General features: G+C 42.7%; 1 protein-coding gene across 1 annotated transcript in view; it reads right to left on the reverse strand.

Moving 5' to 3' along the window:
• The window catches only part of fam135b (family with sequence similarity 135 member B), a 37,326-nt gene that overhangs the window by 10,801 nt on the left and 2,997 nt on the right, over window positions 1–23,528 (reverse strand). The window contains exons 2-9 of the mRNA XM_041955601.1: window positions 21,189–21,268; window positions 11,386–11,525; window positions 8,333–8,403; window positions 6,736–6,909; window positions 5,631–5,757; window positions 2,425–2,584; window positions 1,586–1,635; window positions 612–767 (exon numbers count right to left, since the gene is read on the reverse strand). Of these exons, the coding sequence (XP_041811535.1) occupies window positions 612–767; window positions 1,586–1,635; window positions 2,425–2,584; window positions 5,631–5,757; window positions 6,736–6,909; window positions 8,333–8,403; window positions 11,386–11,525; window positions 21,189–21,268 (958 nt within the window). The remainder of the gene's footprint in view (window positions 1–611; window positions 768–1,585; window positions 1,636–2,424; window positions 2,585–5,630; window positions 5,758–6,735; window positions 6,910–8,332; window positions 8,404–11,385; window positions 11,526–21,188; window positions 21,269–23,528) is intronic.

The following is a 23,528-nucleotide window of genomic DNA, read 5'->3' on the forward strand; positions in this document are numbered from 1 at the left end:
CTGTGAAGCTCATATTCATATTAAACAGCCCAGTGATTAGACAGAAATTGCGCTGGAAATGATATTATCTTGCTCAGCTGGGTTTAAGTGACTGGGGTGTAGAATGGCATCTTATCATTTCGCTAATTCCCTTTGTAGCACTCACAGATCACTTCCCTTCTTCAAAGCCATAACTCTGACCTTTGACTCAAAATTCATATGAAACCCATGTCCTGGTCCAATATGGAGGTGTCTTTGTCATAGCAACTAGCTTAACTGCTATTTTTACTTTACATATATGCCCCGAGATCATTTCAGTGTGGAGTGAGAAGATTTTATTCAATAGCTTCGAAAACCTTTAAGAAAACTGGTCACAATGTGCCTTAAGGAGCTGCTTACAGAGCTAAAATGTCAGCTGTTATGAAACCATTGTGATTGTTCTGTAGCATTTTTGTATTTTAGTGTGGGTGCCGGGGACGGAAACGGCTAAATTTAAACATATCAGCACAAATCACCATCACTGCGCTCTAACAGGGAGGCTATCTGAACGGCGGCTCAGAGAAACACACTGCGAATGTCGACGTCGGAGCTTTGTTGTGTAAGCACGCCTTTGACGGGCTGTGGCTTCTCACCCTGAGCGTGTGGTGCTCCTGGGCCAGGTAGGACAGGATGTGGGGGTTGAGCACAGCGGCCTCCAGGAAGCGGCTCCACAGAGCAGCCAGCTGGGAGCAGAGCTGGCTCACGTCCCTGCTGATCTGCTCCGCCACCTTCTCGTGGCCTTCCTGCAGCTGATGGGGACAGAGAGGGGGGGTCAGAAAGAAAGATTTTCCTGTAATAGCAGTATGAATGCATCAGTCCTCCCAAAATACATTTCTGTAGCATTCTATCACAGGATTCTTGGTTTCCCTGCTAACATATTTACACCTACCAACAATGGGGTGTCTGCAGTCTGCCTGACTTTGGATCATTGGAGAAAACTCATATTAAACACATCAATCAATCAACTCATGCTGTTCTCTGTGTGAAAGGCTGCTAATAACAGCGTGCAACATGCTAAGAGACTTGTATTAACACTTGAAAGCCATGATTATTTATTATCCCATTCATCTCTTTATGACTTCCAAAACAAATTGTTTTTTAAGACTTTTTTAATGACCAAAAAAAATTTTTCAGTCACCAAAGAAAATATTGTAATAGCATCCATCCCCTGAAGCTAATGGCTCATTATCATTATCTAAGCTAAATTCTACTTTCTTACAGTCTTGTAAAAAGAAATAGTTCCTTCCCCAGCATTCATTGTTTTAATTAATCTGAATTCCTCTTCTGTTGGTTAGTACGGCAACAAAAAATATATATTTTTTAGCCACATGCATCTAGATTAAGCCATTACAGTAATTATCATTGGTGCAAAGGACTCTGCATATACATTCAAATGGGAACAAATACACCACAGTGACATCAACATGGAAAGGCACAATAACAGAGACGACATAACAATGTGGACAATAATGTTAGAATCATAATCAGAAAAGCTATTAAACAAGTGTTCATCACAATACAACAGAAACTTGTCTTTGACAATGTGTAGTTTGTTGAATGAACCAACCTGTAACTCTATTGTGAGCTGATTCAGAGTTTCCTCCACAGGCAGCACCTCTGTGGAAAGAAACGTTATTTGCAGAGCTTGATGCAAAGGATTTCATTACACTGTGTGTCCAAGTGATAAGACAGGGTAACTACATATTCACTGACAGAAAGTCATTTACCCCATCAACACTAATTAGGTCCGAACATGAGATTAATTATTAAAATTAACATTAATTAAAATCTTCAGTAAAAACAAATCTGTAAAATACTGAGGACTAAAACTATAAAAGGGTGATTATGGACAAAACTGAATAAATGAAATTCATCATTAAATGCCACAAAATCTACCTGTCTAATATTAACCAGTGGTGAAAAGTAAGTCACTGCATTCACTCAAGTTCAGTACAATATTGAGGTACTTGTACTTCTCACAGTATTTCCATTTTCTGGCGCTTACAACTTGTACATGTACTGTATAAAATATGATGCACTGCTACAGATGAAACCTCCCAAACTGTAAATGTTGCTTAATGTGTCAGAAGTAATAACGCAATGTTACATATTTTGTAATAATATGCTGAAAGGGGTCAGTGTGCATAATGAGTACTTCTACTTTTAGTATTTTAACATTCTTGAATTGGTACTTTCACTTAAGTAAACCACCACTGCTACTGATCATGGCCTGGGTTAATCTATGTGGACATAAAGAAAAAACAAAAGGGGTGTTACTTACTTCTCCAATAAGACGATTTCACACATTTTAATTCCATCATCTCATCGTTACTTTGAAGATGTTGTTCTATATATTTATAAGGGCCAAAAATAGAATTTTGAATACAGAGTTTTGCATATGCTCACCTGAGTCTAGCGAGGTCTGCTGGAGCTGTGGGATTTCCTTCCTCAGTGCAGTGTAGTAGGAGTGCAGGCCTCTGTGTGCGACCGACAGGAGGCGACAGAGCCTTCGGTGCCACGTATGAGCTCTCTGCAGGCAGTTTTCACTGGGCACATAAAAGCTTCCCTGCAGAGAAGGAGACACAGAGGAAATGTCAGCTGCTATGTAGGTCAGTAGCCACCTCTCAGAAAATGGCCTGCCTTAATAACGGACATGGACTTGAACTTTATGGCCGCCACTGCAACAGTTGTACAGGCTTGTCACTGAACTTGCGTTAAAAGTAGGAAAGATAATTCCTCGGGAGATAAAATACGACGTTGGAGTCAAATGGCCCCTAAACACAGCTTGCTGTGAGCCGTAAAAGCAGACCATGAGGCGTAAGGAGGATGTAACACATCCCTGTTATGACCTTTAAAACTTCACAAGTATGAGAAGTTGACCCAGAATCCGAGGCATCGACATTTTTCTGGGGTTTGATGATTAGGAGAAACAAAAAATAGCGTATATAAAATGTATCGTCATGCAATGAAACACGCCAACAACACCAAGTGAGCTGCAAAGCTAAAGGAAGCAAGCAGCGTGATGAGGAGGTGACGTTTCCTGAAAAAAGAAGTCCCATCTCCCCAGCCTTTGACTGTTAGCTAAATATAAGCTGTAATAAGGACCATGTTTCCAGTAGATGGCTCTCTAACAATGCAGTAGAAATATTACCAGTATTTTATCAGTGCATAGTACAATATGTGTTTAGTGTAACAGAGACAAATCACCACAGCTTTGACGCTGTGAGCTTGTCTCTCATTCATCTTCCTGAGGAGCTATCAGCCCTCGACCCAAACAACTATCATTGCACACATCAGCCGTCATAATAACACGGAGACGGGGAGCCTTGAATGTGACCAGTGCCTGCACTCGTCCGCTGGTCCCTGACCTGAAACAGGCTGCTTCCCAGCGAGTTCTTCCCATGGCTGGGATGTTTTGGTAGCGCCAGTGGGGCTCGGAGCTTTGAAAGGCATGTGATGCCTGAGTATCTGGGGATGTACTGTAATTTGCCCCAAGCTAGCGAAGTCTCCAGCCCTATCATCATACCTGCGTGCGCTCTGTAATTGCAGCAGTGCAGTTTACCTGAACCAGGAAGGAACATCTGTATGTTTACTTTCATAATTCTTTTTCGCCTTTATAGAGGCCTGCCTGGATCAGCCTGCGAGCGGAGGGCAGAGAAAAATAGCTATTTTTCAGTATGAACTAGTCATTATCCAAAAACCATAGATTCTCTCTGAGCTGACAATGCCTGGGATGCGCCCAAGTTCAAAGTCACCTGCCATGAGAGCAGTTGTTTGCTGTTGTTCGTGCAGCTTAATCGCAGTGTGTAGTGGCAGCTAAGCGTCCAATCACTGCTGCTGATACAGATGTTTTCTGCTGGTAAGGAAGATATATTACATTTGACATGATTCTTGAGTTGTTGTCTCCAGAGCTATGTTTTATTTCCACCGAAAAGACCAAAGAGTGCCAGGTATCTCACTTCAAACAGCATCATTTTCCTCCCTTAATATCCTTTTATACCACAGAGGGAACTTTTTCTTCCTTTTGAGATGCAACAGCTGATATCAATGGAAATCTAAAACATGTGAACACTCAGAAGAAATGCCATGTTGTTAAGGGGGAAAGTGCGAAAAACCTTGTGTAGCCGCGGGTGAAAAGCTCTAAATTAATAAAGGTGAAGGAGGAGGCGGCGTTCTGTGCAGATTTCACCTGCAGCTATGTGGTACGTGGCGCTTGTGAGCAGAACTCATTACCACGATCAAACGAAACCCCCCTGCTTGGCTAAACGCAGAGCTTATTAAAGTGCCCAGCCAGGGGTGGGAGTAAAAACCAGGAGGAGGAGGGTGGGGGGCAACCAGGGCGCTCATTAACATTTACAGTGTAGACTGCGACGTCCGCAAGGACCGGAGAGATGCATGTTATAGGACGGAAAAAATGGAACCAGCAGTTTTACAGCTGAATACAAGTTAGAATAATTAGCTGAAACAAAGGAAAACTATAGATAAGAGATGATTTTGATTGAAGACAATGGCTACATCAAAAATCATTGACTCTGTTAGCTGTGGGAAATCAATTTTTGAGGTTTAATTTAAAAAAAGGGTGTCATTGCTGTGTCCCAAGGCCATGCTACATATAACTGCTAAGCAGGTTTTGAGTATAATCTGTTGGCACTGGAAATGGGATCAAATTAATTGTACTAAATGATGAGTACTACATACTGTTCGTCATTGTATGCTGCTTTAGCAGTTAGTATTAAAAAAAATCAACATACTTTGGCTTCTTATACTAGCAGGAAATGATTGTGCATTGTTGCATTGCATTGTGGGTGGATACTGTACATACTGAGTGCAAACAAGATCAGACTATGTGTCACGTTTGACTTGCAGCTTTGCAAATTGATAAAGCTATTTGTTTATGTATTAACAATAAGAGTGACAAGATTTTCCAGCTGCTGCCACTTGAGAAATACTGCACTGAAACTGATGATTAAAGGGTAATGAAATAATTTAATTCCTGTCAAGTAAAACACATATAATCAGGATAAATAATTATGATCAAACTCATTGGATTATCATTTCTGTCATCACGCAACTGTGCATCTTAACTGTAGTGTAAATGAGCACAGAGGCATGAGAGGGAGGTGACAACACTACACCATCATTTCCAGGGAGAGCTGCTATCACTTCCAGATGCTAAGCCCGGAGCCTACATGCCTGGGCAGGTGGGTTAATCAGATATTATGAAAAGCCATGGTGCAGCAAAGTAATAATCTCTGTGTTGGCCTCTGGTCTTTAAGCCCAAAGACTCCATGGAGTCCAAACAAATGACCGATTCTGAGGGACAGACAGGTCTAGGATCAGTAATCCAGATTGGAATTACTCTGTGCTCAGCTCTCGGGCTGAATCCTGTTGCTTCTGGATGACATGCCAAAACAAATCACAACCAAATCCATCGGCCTCTGTCCCCAAACTGAGATCACGCTGACGTCATCACTTGGCATTTATCTGCTTGCTTACAAAAAGGGAACAGCGGGCTGAACGGGAACGGCTCGGCTCATTTTGAGCTGTTCGAGCTGCAAAATGGGCTTTCGCCGCCCGCGGCTTTCCGTTTGAACGCAGGAAGGTGAACTTACCTCGGAGATGACAGGCTTGCAGTAGCCCGCCCCGAACACAAGGTTCTCCACAGACATGGCAGATGGGTCGCCGGCGCTCTCCGGCGAGCCCTTCCCCAGCCAGGAGCCCTTCCCCGTACGTGCAAAGCTGCAGAGAGAACAGGGAGGACACATGCAGCGACAGAGTGAGTGTGTATGTGCGCGAAGGAGGACAGATAAGCTGAGAGACGGGAGCTGCTACTATTCCAATCAATCGAGTGCTGCAGTAATCTATGTAATGCATGGCTAAACACCCAGTTTATGATATTGACAGCTGAATTCATCAGATAAGTGTTTACACTCTTAATTGTGGCTGCCGACACACACAGGCTGCCAGCGATCCATTCTCTTCACTTCTGTTCTTGATATCCTGGATGCGACTGCAATTACAGTTTTCACTCAAAAGCTCAAAATCTCTCCGGTGTAAACAGTTCAACAATTCAATCAACTGCAAGAAATACTTATTCCCTACTCACTAAACCCTTTCCCTGAACAGCATCGTCCAATCAGAGCTCAGCGGCTGTAGGTAGGCACTGCAGGCCTGCCAGGCTTTGGAGTTAGAGTGACATTCGGCTTTTAAAGAGTGGGATCTTTTTTAGTCTGTCCCAAACCAAAAATACAACAAACAACAAACAAACAATCAAAAAACTTTCCCTAGCACATCCAACGCGAGGAAGCTGGTCATGGATGCTGCTAGTTTTTAGGCTAACATTAGCTGCTAGGGCTAACACTACCCAAGATCGGGTTACATTTGGTCAGCACATCAGTTAGTCCCAATTTTAAATTTGCCTTTTATCTTGTAACATTAGATGTGAAAATATACTGTTTTACTAACAGGTATGCCCGCTAAGCAGCCGAAGCTTTGAGCACAATATCATGCATCAAGTTTATTTGACTCTTTTACATGATTCCCATTTTAAAGCGAGTCAGCTGGGAACGTTAAGAATTACAATGCACTTTCACCCAAGCTTTAGCAACGTTAGCTTTGCACAAACTCACTTGTGATCATATCAGAGAAGCATCAGTGCCTTGTGCGCATTCAAGGTCGGTCAAATGCAAATGCTTGCAAAGCCCCTCGTAACGCTACCTGATCAGTGGCTGATGTAAGGCAACCAGTGAAGCATGTATGGAGACAGAAATGACGGACAGGTGGAAGTAGTCGAACATGACAGGGACGTGGTGGTGGAGGCCTCTCCGCGGGTGGAAGTGGAGGCTGAGGGTCCGACTGCTGATCAGCGGGACAGTCGCTATCTCTGCCAGCCTGAGGAGTGAAAGAAGAAAGACGATAAACAACAAACAACTAATTGTTAGAAAGACAGCAATTGATAAATACAAATAAAAGTAGTGTTGATGCAAAACTGCAGAGACCGCCGATTAATTAAACACAAATTAAGCAATTTTAGTGCACAATGTAAAAAAGAATATTTGTGATTGGAGAGTCTGTATCTTGGTACCAAAAGCAGCAGCTCTTTATTTAAGGAGGCGCCGGTAGACTGACAAATATCAACGCCTTTTGCCAGACTTTTGAAAAGATGTCTGAGAATGCAGACTCATGCTCACTCATAATCTAACATCATTATTTTTTTCTAGCCTTTTTGCATTTTTGCTTTATTATGGCAGCGACAGCTGGAGAGAGACAGGAAAGTCAGAGGGAGACAGAGGGAGAGAGAGAAGGGAAAACAGTTTGGAATCCCGGAAACCCGGGCCACTGCAGTAAGGACTCAGCATTAAAACATGGCGTGCACTCCACCAGGGCACCATCTAATATCAGCATTAACGACATGGATATTGTTCTTGCAGCGATGAAAGAGTCACAGAGAGAGAGAAAGGTTTGGATTAGGGCTGCACAATTAATGGAAGTATTATCAAACTCGCAACAGGGCCAAGGCAATATCAAAATTTTTTTCTAAAGGTAAAAAGTGTCACAACATATCAGTATAAATGAGGCGCTGCGGTGCTGCAGAGATGCCCCGGCCTATAAATCATACCCTCCAGACAGAAGGGATCATCTTTGTTTGGCAGAGACATCAAAAATCACATCATCATCGTGCTACTGTTTTATTCAGTGAAAATGAAATGCAAAAATTACCACTCTGACTAAAACCGTGACTGATATCACAATCGCAGTATCTAATATAAAAATCTGATTTCTTTTTGCACATCTTTCAGCTCTAGTCTGCATCTTGACTGGAAATTGTAAAGGGGACCTAGGGGATATGCTGCAGTCATACAGGCTCTGAGTAAAAGAAGCCATAGCATGCCATGCTGTGACATACAGTCAGCCTGCGTAGCACTGACAAGTACTATAATCACACAGGTATGACAGCAACACAACACAAACTAGTCTTCACTAATGTGCAGCTGCTGGCTGATCACATGAGCACTGACCCAACAAAAATGGTACCTTTTGTCATGCACGCTAATGCAAACTACCCATTTCTTCCTCTAGTTGTCCCAAGCAAACAGAAAAATCACAGCAATCATGTTTCGCTGGCAAAACTGTTATGATCAGGTGCTTAAAGAGATGGCTGTGAGCCAAAGGACATAATAGCCCTTATTCATGCCTAGTGTGAATCTCACTCTTGCATAAACGCTGCACAAGGGGAAAGTCTAGCATTCTCTCTCTCAAACACAGACACATAAACACACACACACACACATTTCCAAACTGCTCGAAAACCTACTGTTGCTCATTGTCTGTGAAATGAAGATCCAGCTTCAACTGAAAGTCCACTTCACTCAAGGCTTCCTCCACCTGCAAAACATTGGTACAGGAGTTAATGCATGGCCATTAATCTCTCTCCTCAGTTTCTTGATATGGACTGTCACGTAATGTTTGCAGTTTTGTAGTCATTTGGTGGCGACGGCGTATCAAACAGGTCACTCCAAAGCTTCCCACAGGTGCTCGATTGGGTTGAGATCTGGTATTGCAGCTGCGAGGACCATAGCATCATTCACGTCATTTTTAGAGTCATCAAACAATAGATCGATAGATAGATACGTTATTTATCCCAAGCTGGGAAATTGCAGTGCAGCAGCAGCATTCAGTGACCCTTTGTACCAGATCTGTCCTCCCGCTTTTCCCGGGATTCTCCTTATTTCACTCTTCTCTCCTGCTGTCCTCCCTTTTAAGCATTTCCCCAATTCGATTTTAAACCTAATGTTTCTAAAAGAAAGAGAGAAAAAAATAGGTTGGCCGCAACATCGACAGGAGTCATAACCGCCTGTTTGATGTGTTTATTACATTCCCCTCCGATACAGCAGGTGGCAGTATGTAAAACATTAGCCTTGTCTAAATGTAAGGGGTATGTGGACAGTAGTAAGGGTGATGGGACGGATGGGCCAGTGGGTGAATTTCCCATATTTTTTAAAGCCCAGTGTGGACAGATAGGGCTTTGTAGCCTGTAAGAAACATCTAAACTCATTTATTCAGGATTTTCCTTCAACCTGATACTCGTCTGTCTGTATATCAAACATGACGTACTGAATCCATGAAGAGAAACAGCGACCAGCAAGGGTATAGTGGACATTTTCAGCATATATGACTGGATCTAGATGAATATTAATGGCACGGATCCTGTTTGCAATGCTGATGCCGTCAGTTCAAAGTTCCCTTTAATGATGTGTATGTTCTCTGTGTGCTCTACAAACTGTGCTCCTGCACTTCTTTTAATCTGATGTACGTTGAAAAGAACTGAACTGCTCTCATGTTCAAAGTGTGAGACACCTTACGGAAATGCAAAGCACCCATTTAAATATGAAAAACAAGCTGGAAAAACAAAAGGTGTGAACAAACTACAAAGGCGGTGCCACGAGTGGAGTCGTTTGAAGATTGAGGTGCAGTGTTGCTAATTAAGATGCAGCTTAGACACACTTCTTCTCCCCTTTCTCCTTATATTTGTCCAAAACGTACACACACACATTGTACAGTTAACATACAGATCTGTGCAGTTCTGTCCAGTATTGACGTCCTGATTGATTAAACATACATGTGGGTGCACATGGGAAATAAGGGGCTATTTTTACCTGCGCTATCTGTAGCTGTGAGCGGCAGATAACCTCTGGAAGGTTAATGAGTGAGGAGCCTGTGGGAGAGCTTGCGGCTGAAATTTGATATGCCTTAAGCTCCTCTGTCTCCACACCTCCACGCGAATGTCTAAATTTAATGAAATCTTCTAAAATTAGGACTCATCCAGAGTCGTGTGAAGCAGAATATCCACATTCTGACTGACGCTGAGACCCTCGCGCAGTAATCCAGGCGTCTACGCTGTAGACACATGTCAGAGAGCAGCTGTGGCGCGGGGTAATGTCAGCGTGTGAGCTATGGCTATCAAATGGACGATTAGTTTTGAGCAGGGCCATCTTAAATCCCCCCACACCCCAGCCTCGGGCCTGTCTCATCGCTGTCGCTGCTGATCAATTTGAGCTCCGGTGGCTCCCGACAACAAAAACAGGCAGAGTGGATTTTCAGGGTCGCGCCCACGGTGAAACGGTAAAGGACAGTACATCAATAACTGTCTGGCAGGTTTACTCGCCTAGTCATTTCAGCTGAACATGGGCAGTCTGGGGAACAGGCGATTTACATTTGCCTGTAAATTAAAGCACATTAATTCCAAGAGGCAACTTGTGGAGCTCAATAATCATCAGTCTGTTTCCATTTCTACGATGGCTAGGACAGAGTTACTCTTCCACCCTGTTGCTGAAAATGAGCTGAACTTATTTTTGGTTGCTAGGGCCAGTTTTAGCCCGTTTGGAGCACCAGGCACTATTTTGCCTCGGGGGCCTAAATTCCATGCAATCCTTTCATCACCATGTCGAACACTGATATCTCTGGTTAAGTCTGTTTCAGGCTTGTTAAGAGCTCACCAGCTCATTATCAAACGGCCTATGCCCGTGTTTGCTACAGTTTCTGCACTTTGCCGAGGGAGGGGCTGCGCTGCGTTTGTGAAGCACAACAATCGATAGTTCTCAGTGTGAGGGTCAGACTCTGAAGGTCCTCCAGAGGCTTAAAGATAAATCTGAGGGGCCGCAAGATGATTAAATATTGGAAAAAGGGAATAAAACACATTCCTGCAACATGATTTTGTTTTTTTTTTCGATTTTTCATGCCAAAAATTCAAATCAGTCAAGGAAATAGCACTCTGAGGTTGAAGTGCTCAGAGCAGCACTGAGAACCCAACACTTGCTGCAGCTACATGTGTAAAAAGGGAGACAATAGAAGAGAATAGGCCTAATATAAACTATGTTCGTCATTTCCGTTGCAGGTCTGAAAGCCTGCTAAATGTATGGCGGCAGATTGAGCAGCGGTAGAATCTATTCAACAAAACTGTCCGCTCACGAACATTTCAAGCCACTTGACAAATGACAGAGCAGTGCTACTATTCCATTATTCAGCATGATAATATGACTTCTTCATTACACAGTTATGTTAGAGCTCTGCGTTAATGAAGTGGCTTAAAGCTCTTCTATGAAAAGGGAGTATTGTTTGTGTCAGGTGGCAGGAGAGGGGACCAGAAACTTGTGTGGGAGGCAACAGTGCATGATAAAATGCATTGATTAACAGACATTTAATTTAACTATTATACAGCTGCTTTCGCTGCAATCATCTGTCATGCATTTCAGAGCCAGGCTGCTGATAATATGCAAGCAGCCAAATGGCATCCCCTGTTCTCTCTGCTTCAGCGGGAAGTGTGTGTGTTTGTGTGTGTGTACAGAAAATGTCACCAGCATGACTCACCCTTTCTCCGTCCAATAGCAGGTGGACTTTGAAGATCATACAGTCATTCACCGTAATCTCCTCATTTCTGTAAAGGATCTGAAATATCCGGCTGAACACGGTGCCGTCGTAGACCCCTGCAGAGGTGAAGCTGCATTCTCCTGGTGTGCGACACAGACACATGCACCATGACAGTATCACTGATTCACTGTGTCACAGCATGCACAGCTTTTATACTACAAAACAACACATGCATGTTTCATTCATTAAACATGGGGTCGTCTCAGGAATGTACAGAAATTAAATTAGGCCTCTCATTGGCAAATGCTTGACCTGATACTTGCAGTATGTGCTCAGACTTGTGAATATGTACACAGATTAGGAAATGCACAATGAGTCTTGTGAATGCCTGACCTGACATTTGCAAATGTTTACTGGGATTGCTGAGGGATCTGAGTGTGTATATTCAGATGTAGAAACATGTGCTAAGATTTGTGAACGTGTGTCCAGGTTTGACAATGTGTATTACTTACAGCAGCAGCTCACGCCTCCTCTAACTCGTGTTAAATGCCTCTACATTCTCAGGTTGGCTTCTAGCTCTCTATTCTCCCAATTTTCCAATTCAGCAGGCACCTGATGAAATTGGGCTAATGTCCTGCACAGTTAAGAGCACTTAGTGAACCATCTAAACACCATAGCACCATGCATAGAACAAGCTAAAAACGTCTGCATAAGAGCTGCCTGTGTGAACATGAAAGTCAATCTGCTTGTGCACATACAGGCTAATTTACGAAACTAACTCTAACTCATAACTACTCTGCCTATCAGCACTTCTAAAGCTCACTAATTAACATACTGTTTTGTGTTTGTTTAATCCATGCAGAACCCCTTAGTGAAAAAGTCATAGTTTTAAGAGGAGTTATGAAGTCAGTGTGCCCCGCAAAGGAATAGTCTGGTACATAAAACTGCAACTTCAGTATTATTTATTTCTGTTTTTGCAAGGATTAAATAATAAGATAAGCAAAATATAACATGACAATCACTGAACATTAGTGCCGGTAGCTGCTCATTCTGTTTCCAGCCTTTAGGCAAAGCTAAACTGCTGGCTGCAGCTTCACAGGCTATCCAGCATACCGACATGAAATGGTATCGATCATCTTTAAAGGCCTGCTCACAGCAGCATTAAAAAGGTCAAAAATCCACAGCAATTTTCAGGCATTCCTATAATCACCTTGAGGAATTTGCTCATAGTCAATCCACACAAATGTTAAATGTGGAGTTCAACTTAAGTGAACTCTGACCTGCGAACTGGAACACTGAATGACAGCAAGCCGCCATGACAGTGCTGAGCTTTGAGTGGAATTCAACATTGAGGAAGCTATTGTGGCGTATTAGCTTTGTGTCACACCACTCTTTTATTTCATCTGCTCTGTAAAGAGTATAAAAGGCTCCACAAAAGAGTTTACAGAGAGTTATGAGACTGGAATCGATAGGATACGTCTTTTGAATACGCTGGTTCTAATTATTTTCCTGCAGCATATCTTGGTTGCAACCAAGCTCAGCTATTGAGCTAACGAGTTTGCTAACTGATTGTCCCCCCTTCAGTAATTTTTTCGTTAACTTTAAGAGAGAAAATACGGAGAACCTGTGGGAGCTGCTGTGACTGTATACAAGTAGAGTTACAACCAGACAACCAGTACCAAAAATACTGTGCAAAGACATGCGGATTTGTTTGTTCGTAGCACTTTCTGGTGTGACCCGGCCCAAATGTTCATAATAATTACACTACCCTAACAGATGCTCTGGATCTCACTCTCTCAGCCTCCCGATCAAGTGCTCAGCGATGCAGCACGAAAGGACAAGACAGAACATTTTCAAGCACAGGAAGAAATCGATGAATTGGATTTTATGCACAAAAGTTATGCAGACAACTGTGTGTTCCTGTGATTGATAAACGGGACCCCCGGTGTTTGGATTGTCACCGTCTCCCATGTTCCAGCACTCCTGTGTGCGATATGATGACTGTTTACTCTTTGCCACTGGCACATCCTCCCTGGCAGGGCTGCAGCCACTGAGGCAGAGCCGCTGTCCAGCTGCGAGCCGGGAGAGGTCTTTGAAATCCCCTGCTGGGGTTGTGCTCTTTTCTGCCTCATTCTTACTCTCCCCCTCTCCGCAGGCCTCCTCCTGATAATGCTGTCACTACTTGCAGCATCAAGCAGCCCCAGCCAGGATGACAGATGTGTGGGAGCATGACTGTTGTCAAAGACTTGGCGGATGTGTGACAGAGACAGAGTAATCCCTCTGGGGGTGTGCTGTATGTGGAAGGAGTTGTATCTCTGTGTCAGCACTGTCGCCTCACAGCCAGACCAACGTGACTTTGATTTTTTTGCTCATGTCGAACATGTCTCCTTGTGCTTGTTTGGGTTTCTACCCAAGTTAGGTGGATCAGAGAGTCCAAACTGTGCGCAAGAATTAGCATAAATGATTGTCTCTGTGTGGCTGACCCGTGAAGGACTCACGACCCCCCCCAGGTGCTTCCATGCCCTCTCTGCTGCGCTGGGTGGCCCTCCAGTGTGGCCAAAGTCACTAAATCAATGAACTGTAGCTACTTTCACACACGCACACATACTGCGCTTCCTTTGAATGCCGGTTTGATTTACAGGACTGAATAAGCATTACATTTGCACCAAGGGAGTACAACCCCAATACCCAAAGCGCTGGGACACTGCGTAAGACATTAATAAAACAGAAGGTGACAATTTGCTAATAAGCTTGATTGTAAATAGTACAAAGACAATATATTTAATGTTTTACATCAATGATTTTTGGAAATATATGCATATTTGCTGAATTTTGAAGACACGACTGTATAAAGGACATTCCTACATGAGCTCAGGAACACTTTGTAAGACTGTTGCTGGTAAACACAGTTTGTTTGCATTCTGATTTTAGCTACATTTTACTCAGCGTCCCAACTTTTTTGGAAACAGGGTTGTAGAAGTGACGAGACCCTGATAAGACCTGCTTTGCTGAGATCTCTTCTTTGCCTTTGATAGGAAAGCATTGGAAAGCAAAAAAAAAGGAAGCAGCACCTGTACAAGGTAATGGAATCCAATACAACAGACATACTGTGAGTTCTACTATCTGAAATCTTAGAGACTGAGACTGTAGTTTATGTTGCATTGAATTTCCTTGAATGTCTATTCCAGTATACCTAATGTTTTGTTCTCTAAAATTACAACATGTTTTTCCATGTTAGAATTAAAGAGCCATCGTAACAGAGGTTCTGTGTTCTGTGACTGGTCATACCAGACCAAGTAAGGCTGTGTGCCATAGCACTGTATAATGAATAGTGGACGTAACCAACGTGACTTCACCCACTGGTTTGTGGGTTGCTGCTTTGAAGCCTGGATTCTGCCATTACAGCCGTCGCAATGTTAGTTTATTGGAGCCAGAAGTGACCATTTCCTCAGGAAAATGTTTACTGTGGTAATAAACCGCATTAAAGGAGGGTCATTTTCTCATAAGCTTCCAGACAATCAGACTTCTTTTTCAACCTGTTGGACATTAGAAAGAATGTGGAAGCTACATCCACTTATTTTACTGCCTATGGGGTTTCGTAGCAAAATCCCTATAGTGTTTTTAAATCAAGTCACTCATGCTTACAATGTTTAAACCATTGAAGAATGTTTAATGTGACATCATGATATAATGTAGATAACATTAATTTGCTACGTTCCTTTGTTCTAGGAGTTTGTGTGAACTGCTTTCAATGAGTCTGTCTCCAACACGCCTGAAAATTTGCAGCATAAACTGTAAAATAGTCCAAAAGTTGTAGGTTTCTGTGATTATTCTGAAAAAGTCTGGTGCGGGTTAAATTTATCCAGTGGATCTGCCATGCATAGCTGTGGGTGGACAGTGTGCAACATCATTCTAGTTAGAGACAACAGATGGAACAGATACCTGCTGCCTTTCATGAATTTTAAGCAAGACCAAATGTCCTTGACTTAGCACTCTTAGATAGTGATAAATCTTATAATTAACAACAGTGCAAATGCGTACATTTGACAATAAGTCAGATGAATGAGATAGGTCAATAATTGGCTCTTCGCTACCAATTTTGATTTTTAAAGTCAACATTGTGACAGAACTAGATGTTTTTTCTTTTCCTGGCAGAAATGGTTTTCCATTAATGTCAATTAAAGTAACATACAATGTACAAAAAAGTTGACCCTGTCTACCTGATACCACAGTATGCCAACACTGTGGAAATATTTGCAATTGTTAATATTATTTCCACGTGCTTGTTGTGATTAGAACACATTTTAGTGCTCCCACTCATGTTAACAATGATTTCGATCTAACTTCTGTTTTAACAGAAATACTCCAAACCCGTCCAGTTTGTACATTTCGGTGGAGTGCAGTTCTCACAGGTGTCGGGGAGTTATCACATCCTGCACATTAAAACCCGCTGAAATGCCCTTAAGCTTTAGCCAGAGTGAGTCTGTGCTGGAAATAATCTGCTTACAGCCTCTGGTGCTCTACATCTGCCGTGTGTGAGAGTGTGCTGCATGTGTGCCTGTCACACAAAATGCAGAATTTCTCTTCATGATACTAATATGAGGGAGCATCTTAGTCCGTGCAGCGAGCCGATTCTCCCAGTTAAAAGTCTGACTTGAAAATCGCCATGCTATTGTGCATGAATCACAGTCATTAAATACTTCAGTTGAGTGTGTGGCGTGATCCTTCACGCAAAATTCATTTGTCTGAAGGGCACAGACAATTGAAATGTCAAGCATACACTTTGCCACAGAACACAGTACGGGATTATTCCCTGTGTCTTTGTATGATGAATGTATTCCCTCTCCCTGGGCACTGGCTGGTGCATTTATGCTTAGGATTCAGCCTGGAGGTGTACAGGCTTAATGCATGACCTTGTGGAAGGAGCTGCAAAGGGGAGGGGAGGGCTGCAGCCTTCCAATTACAATATGTATATGATCTTCACTATAATGTACACTGCTGCAGTATTCCTCATTTCCACTTATGCTATTACTTGGTATAGGACTGCAGTCAGTGAATCATATATAGGTGAAATGCTTTGGAGAAAACCACAAAGTGTTTATGAATGGATTGGACAAAAGATATAGTAACTCAACACATAGATGGACCTGCATTAACTGTTTTTTTTTTGGGCAATTTGGGGGCAGCAGAAACAAGCAGCCAGCTCGCCATTGAAATATTATTATTAGGTTGATACGGTGAACTTTGTAGTAAACAGTTTCTATTTGCACTAAGGGCAGACACGGTGCAACATTATCATTCACTGGGAGCAGTGGCGTGCACGGGGGGGGGCCTCTCCAAAACGCTTGCTAAAGTGCACTCTTGGGAGCCAAAACACGCGCTAAAGTGTCCCCTGGGAGCCAAAACGCACTCTAAAGTGCCCTCTTGGACTCCAAAACGCGTGCTAAAGTGCCCTCTTGGGAGCCAAAACGCGTGCTAAAGTGTCCCCTGGGAGCCAAAACGCATGCTAAAGTGCCCTCTTGGATGCCAAAACGCGCTCTAAAGTGCCCTCTTGGACTCCAAAACGTGTGCTAAAGTGCCCTCTTGGGAGCCAAAACGCATGCTAAAGTGTCCCCTGGGAGCCAAAACGCATGCTAAAGTGCCCTCTTGGACGCCAAAACGCGTGCTAAAGTGCCCTCTTGGGAGCCAAAATGCGTGCTAAAGTGTCCCCTGGGAGCCAAAACGCATGCTAAAGTGCCCTCTTGGATGCCAAAACGCGTGCTAAAGTGCCCCCTGGGAGCCAAAACGCATGCTAAAGTGCCCTGTTCAGTGGCGAGGACACGCTATATGTGCCCTTTTTTTCCTTTCCGCCCCTGCCCTTCAAAAAGTCTGTGCACGCCACTGACTGGGAGTCATATTGCTGTACACCTGATTAGTCCAATATTTACTTTCCTGTCAGCTCTGTTTTGGTCTCCACCTACTCATGAGGGAAATATATGGCTCTTTAGCAGCTGGACGCTCCATTATGTTCACCAGCTATGCTTACTTAATAATCTGTCTTCTGAAACCAAAGCTGATGCCACCAGTGAGTGTGAAGCACTACAAGTAGCTATGAGCCAAACAATCAAAACAATGAGGTGACCCGAAAATGCTCGATAGAGCTAAGGGAACTACCAGCGACGCCTTTCATGTACTGCAGTCATGTGACCACTGGTTTCATAACAATCTTGGTTATATAATTTATATAACTGTAAGAATGAGCAAGTACTAATAAAATTGGCTATATTAGTACATCATGTTTTACTGAAGCCTCCTCCATCTGGACTGCGCTCTATCTTCTTATCCTCACCTGACATCATGTAAAACTGCACCTCCTGGATTTAGCACTCTAAAAATAGACTATGAAGAGCAAGACTACTGAACTGCTATTTTTACCATTTGGATTTAAATCTACTCCATTCTGGCCATGAACTAATGAGGTATAGGAAGTGCTCTCCCCTGCTGGTGTTCCTGTGTTTCTGGAGAAAACGCTCCAAGTGACATGAATCACAGCTTTGACTGAAACACAATGCCTTCACTATTAGCCGCATCCTTGTAACCACACGCACACACACACACACACACACACACACTGGTTGGGCTATAACTGCGAGAACATTTAACATTATCTTCCTGGTGGCCTTTACCTTAACCATTGCATACAACCATTCATACAACCTGAATATGACCCTGAAATCATATTCAGGACCTGAATGTCCTCACACTCAGAAATGTCCTCATAAGAACAGTGGGCTGCACTGTCCTCACAAGCACAGCGAGATGAAACCACGCACACACACGCACACACAGTGCTCCAGTCTTGACGAGCTAAAAATAGCCATGCTTATTGCGAATCAGTATTGCCAGTGAAACTCCTTCCTGCAATGCCAGAGATTCAGATTTTAACGCTTGGGTTGATTCAGAAACACTGTGTCACAACCTATGAATACAAAAGAGGACAAGACGTGAGGATTTTTTCGGATAGAAACCATCTGCAAGTAATTGAATTAGAAGATGTAGAACAGCGCTGTCTTACCTGAATTTACCTAGCTGATTGCATGTTTCTCTGCTGGCTATCTATGGTATCCAAATAAAGAAACACTGCTTTGATGAAAATTTGTCACAATTCTATGAAGTAAGGCATTTTAGGATTAGCTGTTCCATCGTGCTCTGTGCTGCACTGATTTAAAGGTCCAGTGTGTAGGATTTACAGGCATCTATCAGTGGAAATGAAATATATATTATATTCATAATTATGTTTTCATTAGTGTATAATCAACTAAAACTTAGAATCAGTGTATTTTCACTACCTTTGAATGAGCTCTTTATATCTGCAGAGGGAGCGGGGCCTCTTCCATTATTAGACAAAAGCAACATTTTTCCCCTATGCACAGGAATCCCAATAGAGTTTGTTTCACACATAGTAAATATCTTGACACACAGCAGAAAACTGAAAGCCCAATACTCATCAAGACAATGAAACTGGAACTGATTTCCATTCTAAACCATTTCAATCATCGCATCACCGTTTGGTTTCAGAAGATATTAGAGAGACAAGATTTTCTGCACAGTGCGTCAGTCAGTGTTAAACCCAAAGTCAGCCAAATACCTTAAATCACTGAGCCAAAGTAGAGCCATAAAATTCCCAGACACCACTCCCATTCTCTGACGCAGACCTCTACAGCTGGGACAATGGCAAGAAACCAGAAAACGCCATTCTTACTGTGTTAAAAAGCCAGTTGGTTATTTCTATTCTCTGACAGTTATCCACAATTAAAACTAAAAGATTTATAAAGATTTGTGGATTTGCAAATCCACAACATCTCAATAAGCAGATGTTGAAAAGCACGGTCGCTTTCCTCTGGCATTTGTGGATTGCGTTATTTTAAGAAAAGCCTTAGTCATGTCTCTAATTGAAGCTCTTTTGAATCCACAGATGTCAGAAAGCCGAGACAGCCGAGACATGAAGAAATGACTCTGTGAGATGACTTCAATCCAGAGAAGGAGAGAAAAGTCCTCATTTCACATCCACATGATACTGTAAAATTCTGCTCAGTAGTTCCAGGAAAGGCGCAGGATAAGAGCGCTACATGTACTTTAACACCAAACACTGACAGATCACCGTTTCAACGCAGACTTCAAAGACAAGCATGAACAACACAACATGTGTAATTCGATTCCCAGGGACAAGCGAGATATGGAGCACAAGCTGTTCAAACATGATCTAAACTACAACATCAAGCTAATATCATCATTTGTCAGTGTTTTAGTTCCATGATGACAGTTTAATGGTGTAAAATTTAACGGTTGGCCAGTCAGAGTTAACAGTACTGGACAATTTTATCTGCTCAAATGTAAATATATTCAAACTGCTGCAGCTCATGTACAGTGTATTGTCTGTGAGATGTTAGCCTTCTTGTTTTTGTCTGTTTTTTTTACATGTACATGGATGGATGACTGAACGGGCCTTTCGGGCACATGCCCAGGGGCCCAAGCGGTCCGGGGGTCCCTGAGCCAGAATCTCCGTCTGAAGTGACAGTTAACAATACTTGCAGACAAGTCAATCAAACGACCACAAAGCAATGCAAAGCAACCACAAAGAGACGTGAAATAACCAAAAGAGACACAAAATGACCAAAAAAAGGCCACAGAGAAACAAAAAACAACCACAAAGAGACACAAAATGACAAAAAGACCCCATTTACACCTTGCATTAAAACGTGTCTCGTATCCAGATTGTGTCTAGATAGGATTTAACCTGATTACATTTACACCTGCTATTAATATGTGTCTCCACTGTCCACACTGAGACCCGATCGCTCTGTGTAGCCTTATCCTGTTCTTGTACTTCCTTCTTTCATCCTCCTCGTGTTTGCACGGGTCCAAAAACAACAACAGCGAAAAAAGATGTGAAACTGTGCTTTTGTATTGACTTTTGATTGCTTTTTGAAGTGAGGTAAGAAGCTGTCTTCGACAACTGCAATGCCAAAGACGAAAGCAGAGGAGAATGCTGTTTTATGCTGCTTTATTTCAGCTGTGGCCAGTGCCAACAGTGTCCAGAGGACGACCTGGATTCAGAATGCAGTCATGACTGGTGGGAGGGGATAGTGAGGACCTTGATGAAGACTGGGCGATAAACAGTTGCAGAAGACAGTGACCAGTGTTATACAGAGGACACTTGCACTTGCATTTAGCCATACAGCTAGAAAAGAGGGTGACCATTTGGTACCCGGCGACAGGTTTCACTTCCGCCCACGTAGTTGTTGCATGAGGCCTGAAAACGCAATTGCATTTACACTTGTGTAAAGTTTGTGTAAATTGTGCAGTCACAATGTGTCCCAGACCACCTCAGGAGGTGGTTTGGCCCACCAGATAACAATCCGTCCTCAATGTGTCTTGGGTGCATATACACCTGTCATGTGGTCAGGCACTATCTGATCATCCGAAATGCATTTTAATGCATGTAAAGCGAGTCAAAGAGACACAAAATGAACACAGAGACAAAAAATGGCTACAGACAAACTTTCAGTGTGGGTGTCTTGCTCCTGTTGGATAGTTGGGGGAGCTTTTATACTGTATGTCTTTGTTCATTGTCCCAACATCCATCCTTTATCCATCCACCCTCCACACATCCTGGCGTTCATTCAGCAAAAGGGCAAAAACAAACTATTGATTATACAGAAAATTTGGAGCTTGTCTGCAGATGAGGACAGTGTTGTGAGACAACTGTCAATGACGTGTCTAAACAGTAGGTGTGTGCGGATGCGAACATCGCTCCTCCTTACCTGTATTGTCTTGTGTTGTCGCTATCAGCCTGTGGGGCACCCGAGGCGAGACCTTCAGCCCTGCTCGTACCTGGTAGAACCTGAGCGAGAGGACACGGACATCACAGTCACGTTTGAAATTGCGCTAAATAAACTGGCATACTCTTATGTCTGGAGGGCCTGGAGATATGAAGAAAATACATCACTTTCATGCAATCACTGTTATCTATTCTCTCCTGCTTAATACCAAGGTAAAAGAGAGGGAAGGGAAAATGCTGCTTGGATCCAGTTTTTTATAATCAGGGTATTTACACTGCTGCTCGACAGCTATTTCACCTTCTTTCACTTTTGCTGATTCACTTGTGTGGGCAGGCATTCCTCTCTGACAACTATCAGAACTTTATTTGAGCCAGTGGGACGAATCCGTGGCGTTCATGTAAAACAGCTGTGCTATGATGTGTTTTTTTGTGTTGAATGTTTGAAGCGGTTCTTCCCGTGGCGCAACAGAAGGACAAATGACTTTGCAAAAAACACAATCTGCTGGCTGAGAGGGAGACTTGCACAGATGTTTTCAAGATTCTTTGGCCGAGACAGAAAGCTGATATTTCCGTGGCTAATTGAAAAAGCCCTGTTAAATGTTTGTAAAATAAGGCTAAAAAAAGGAAGCAAAAAGATCTGATTTAATCATCATGTCACAGTTCCCAAAAAAACACACTATTTAACCCGTAATCGCCTTCGACTACCTTCATCCCTACATGACATAAGGTCAGCTGAAGTGTAATATTAAAGTACTTTGGGTACTCGCACTGTTGACATGACCTAGATCATATTTGTGGCTGTGTGGCCTTGTTGCCACCCTTTGTTTGACCGTTGCGGTAATGTGCCAAGATGGAGTATCGACAGGCCACATTTTATCTAAAAATATTGACAAGTGCAGCTTTTACGTTTCTGAAGTGCTCTTCATGACATGGATGAGAAGTTAACAATGTCATGTTAAACAAAATCAGCCATGAACTGTACAAATGCAGCTAAATTATTAAAGGATAATGGCCAAATGGTTATTAATAATGAAGAAGACACGCACCTCTATTCAAAGGCTGTAAAGTATACTGTACATGGCATCAGATGAGCACTGGTGCTGCAGTTCCACAGTGTTAGCAAACATTGAAGGTAAGATGAAAATGTATTGATCTCAGTAGGGAAATTAGTTTATTACAGCTTTAATTTGATTCACACATCAGCAGACGTATAAAATGGAAAACCGAATGGAACAGTCTTACTGACTTATACAAGGATTGTTTGCATGACATTCCAGACTATATGCAGCAATGGAAAACACGCCTTTGAAAAGGTCACTTTGACAGTTCAAGTCAATGCAGTTTTGTGTGAAGGCACATCTCAGCTCTCCGGGGACACGTTGGCAGCCGGAGAGACCAAGGCTTGGCTGCGAACACTGTCATCGCATCAGTTTGTTAGTGGCAGCGCTCCGAAAGATGGAGGCTTGACAGAGAAGAGCACAGAGAAGGTTTTGAAGGTCGGTAAATAAATAAGGGATGTTTATGGAATGGATTGGTCAACTCGGTGGCCAGTAACTGGTCAGAAACTGTACACCAGCAGCCTTTCATAGACTTAATGTTTGATTTTCACTCAACTACATTACTATTTATTTTAACTATCTGCTTAACTTCAAGCAGATTAGGCCATCGCTGACAGTCAACGCGGCCAGAATGTTTATGCATGCTATGATTTTTTCCCACATTGAATATTGTTTTACAAACTGGTCTCTTACTGGAATAACTACAATTAAACCAATAGAATTATTATATAAAAGGGCCCTAAAATTCTTTGACAGAAAACCAATCTCTCACCACCACTGCCATATCCTTGAGAAGTACTCTTGAGTTTTGAAAACTTGAAAGTTTTAAAGTATGCCTGCATCATTTACAAAACACTCAATGGACTTGCACCTCCCCCATTAAAAGAATATATATAACCTAAAGTTAGCAGAGGCAGAACCACCAGAGCCAATTCCAGGGTATAGTAGTACCTTACAGACACATGACTTTTGGACAATCTGTTATTTCGGTTAAGGGCAGTAACATCTGGAACAACATACCATGTACAATAAGAGAATGCCCCACCTACAGCACCTTTAAGGCCCACCGCAAAAACTGGCTCAAAACAAACCAACACTGTAATCATGGGTAGGTGGACCTCTCGCAGAGCGCAATACATATACGTATGTACCGTGCTCTGTGACTGTCCGCCATACTTTGCACATACTTTGTTGTTGTTATTGTTGTTGTGCAGTGCATGCCTACATATATGTATGTATGCATGCACTGCACTGTACTGCACTAT

The sequence above is a fragment of the Chelmon rostratus genome, chromosome 16 (genome assembly GCF_017976325.1).
Source record: "Chelmon rostratus isolate fCheRos1 chromosome 16, fCheRos1.pri, whole genome shotgun sequence".
Taxonomy (NCBI): Eukaryota; Metazoa; Chordata; class Actinopteri; order Chaetodontiformes; family Chaetodontidae; genus Chelmon; species Chelmon rostratus.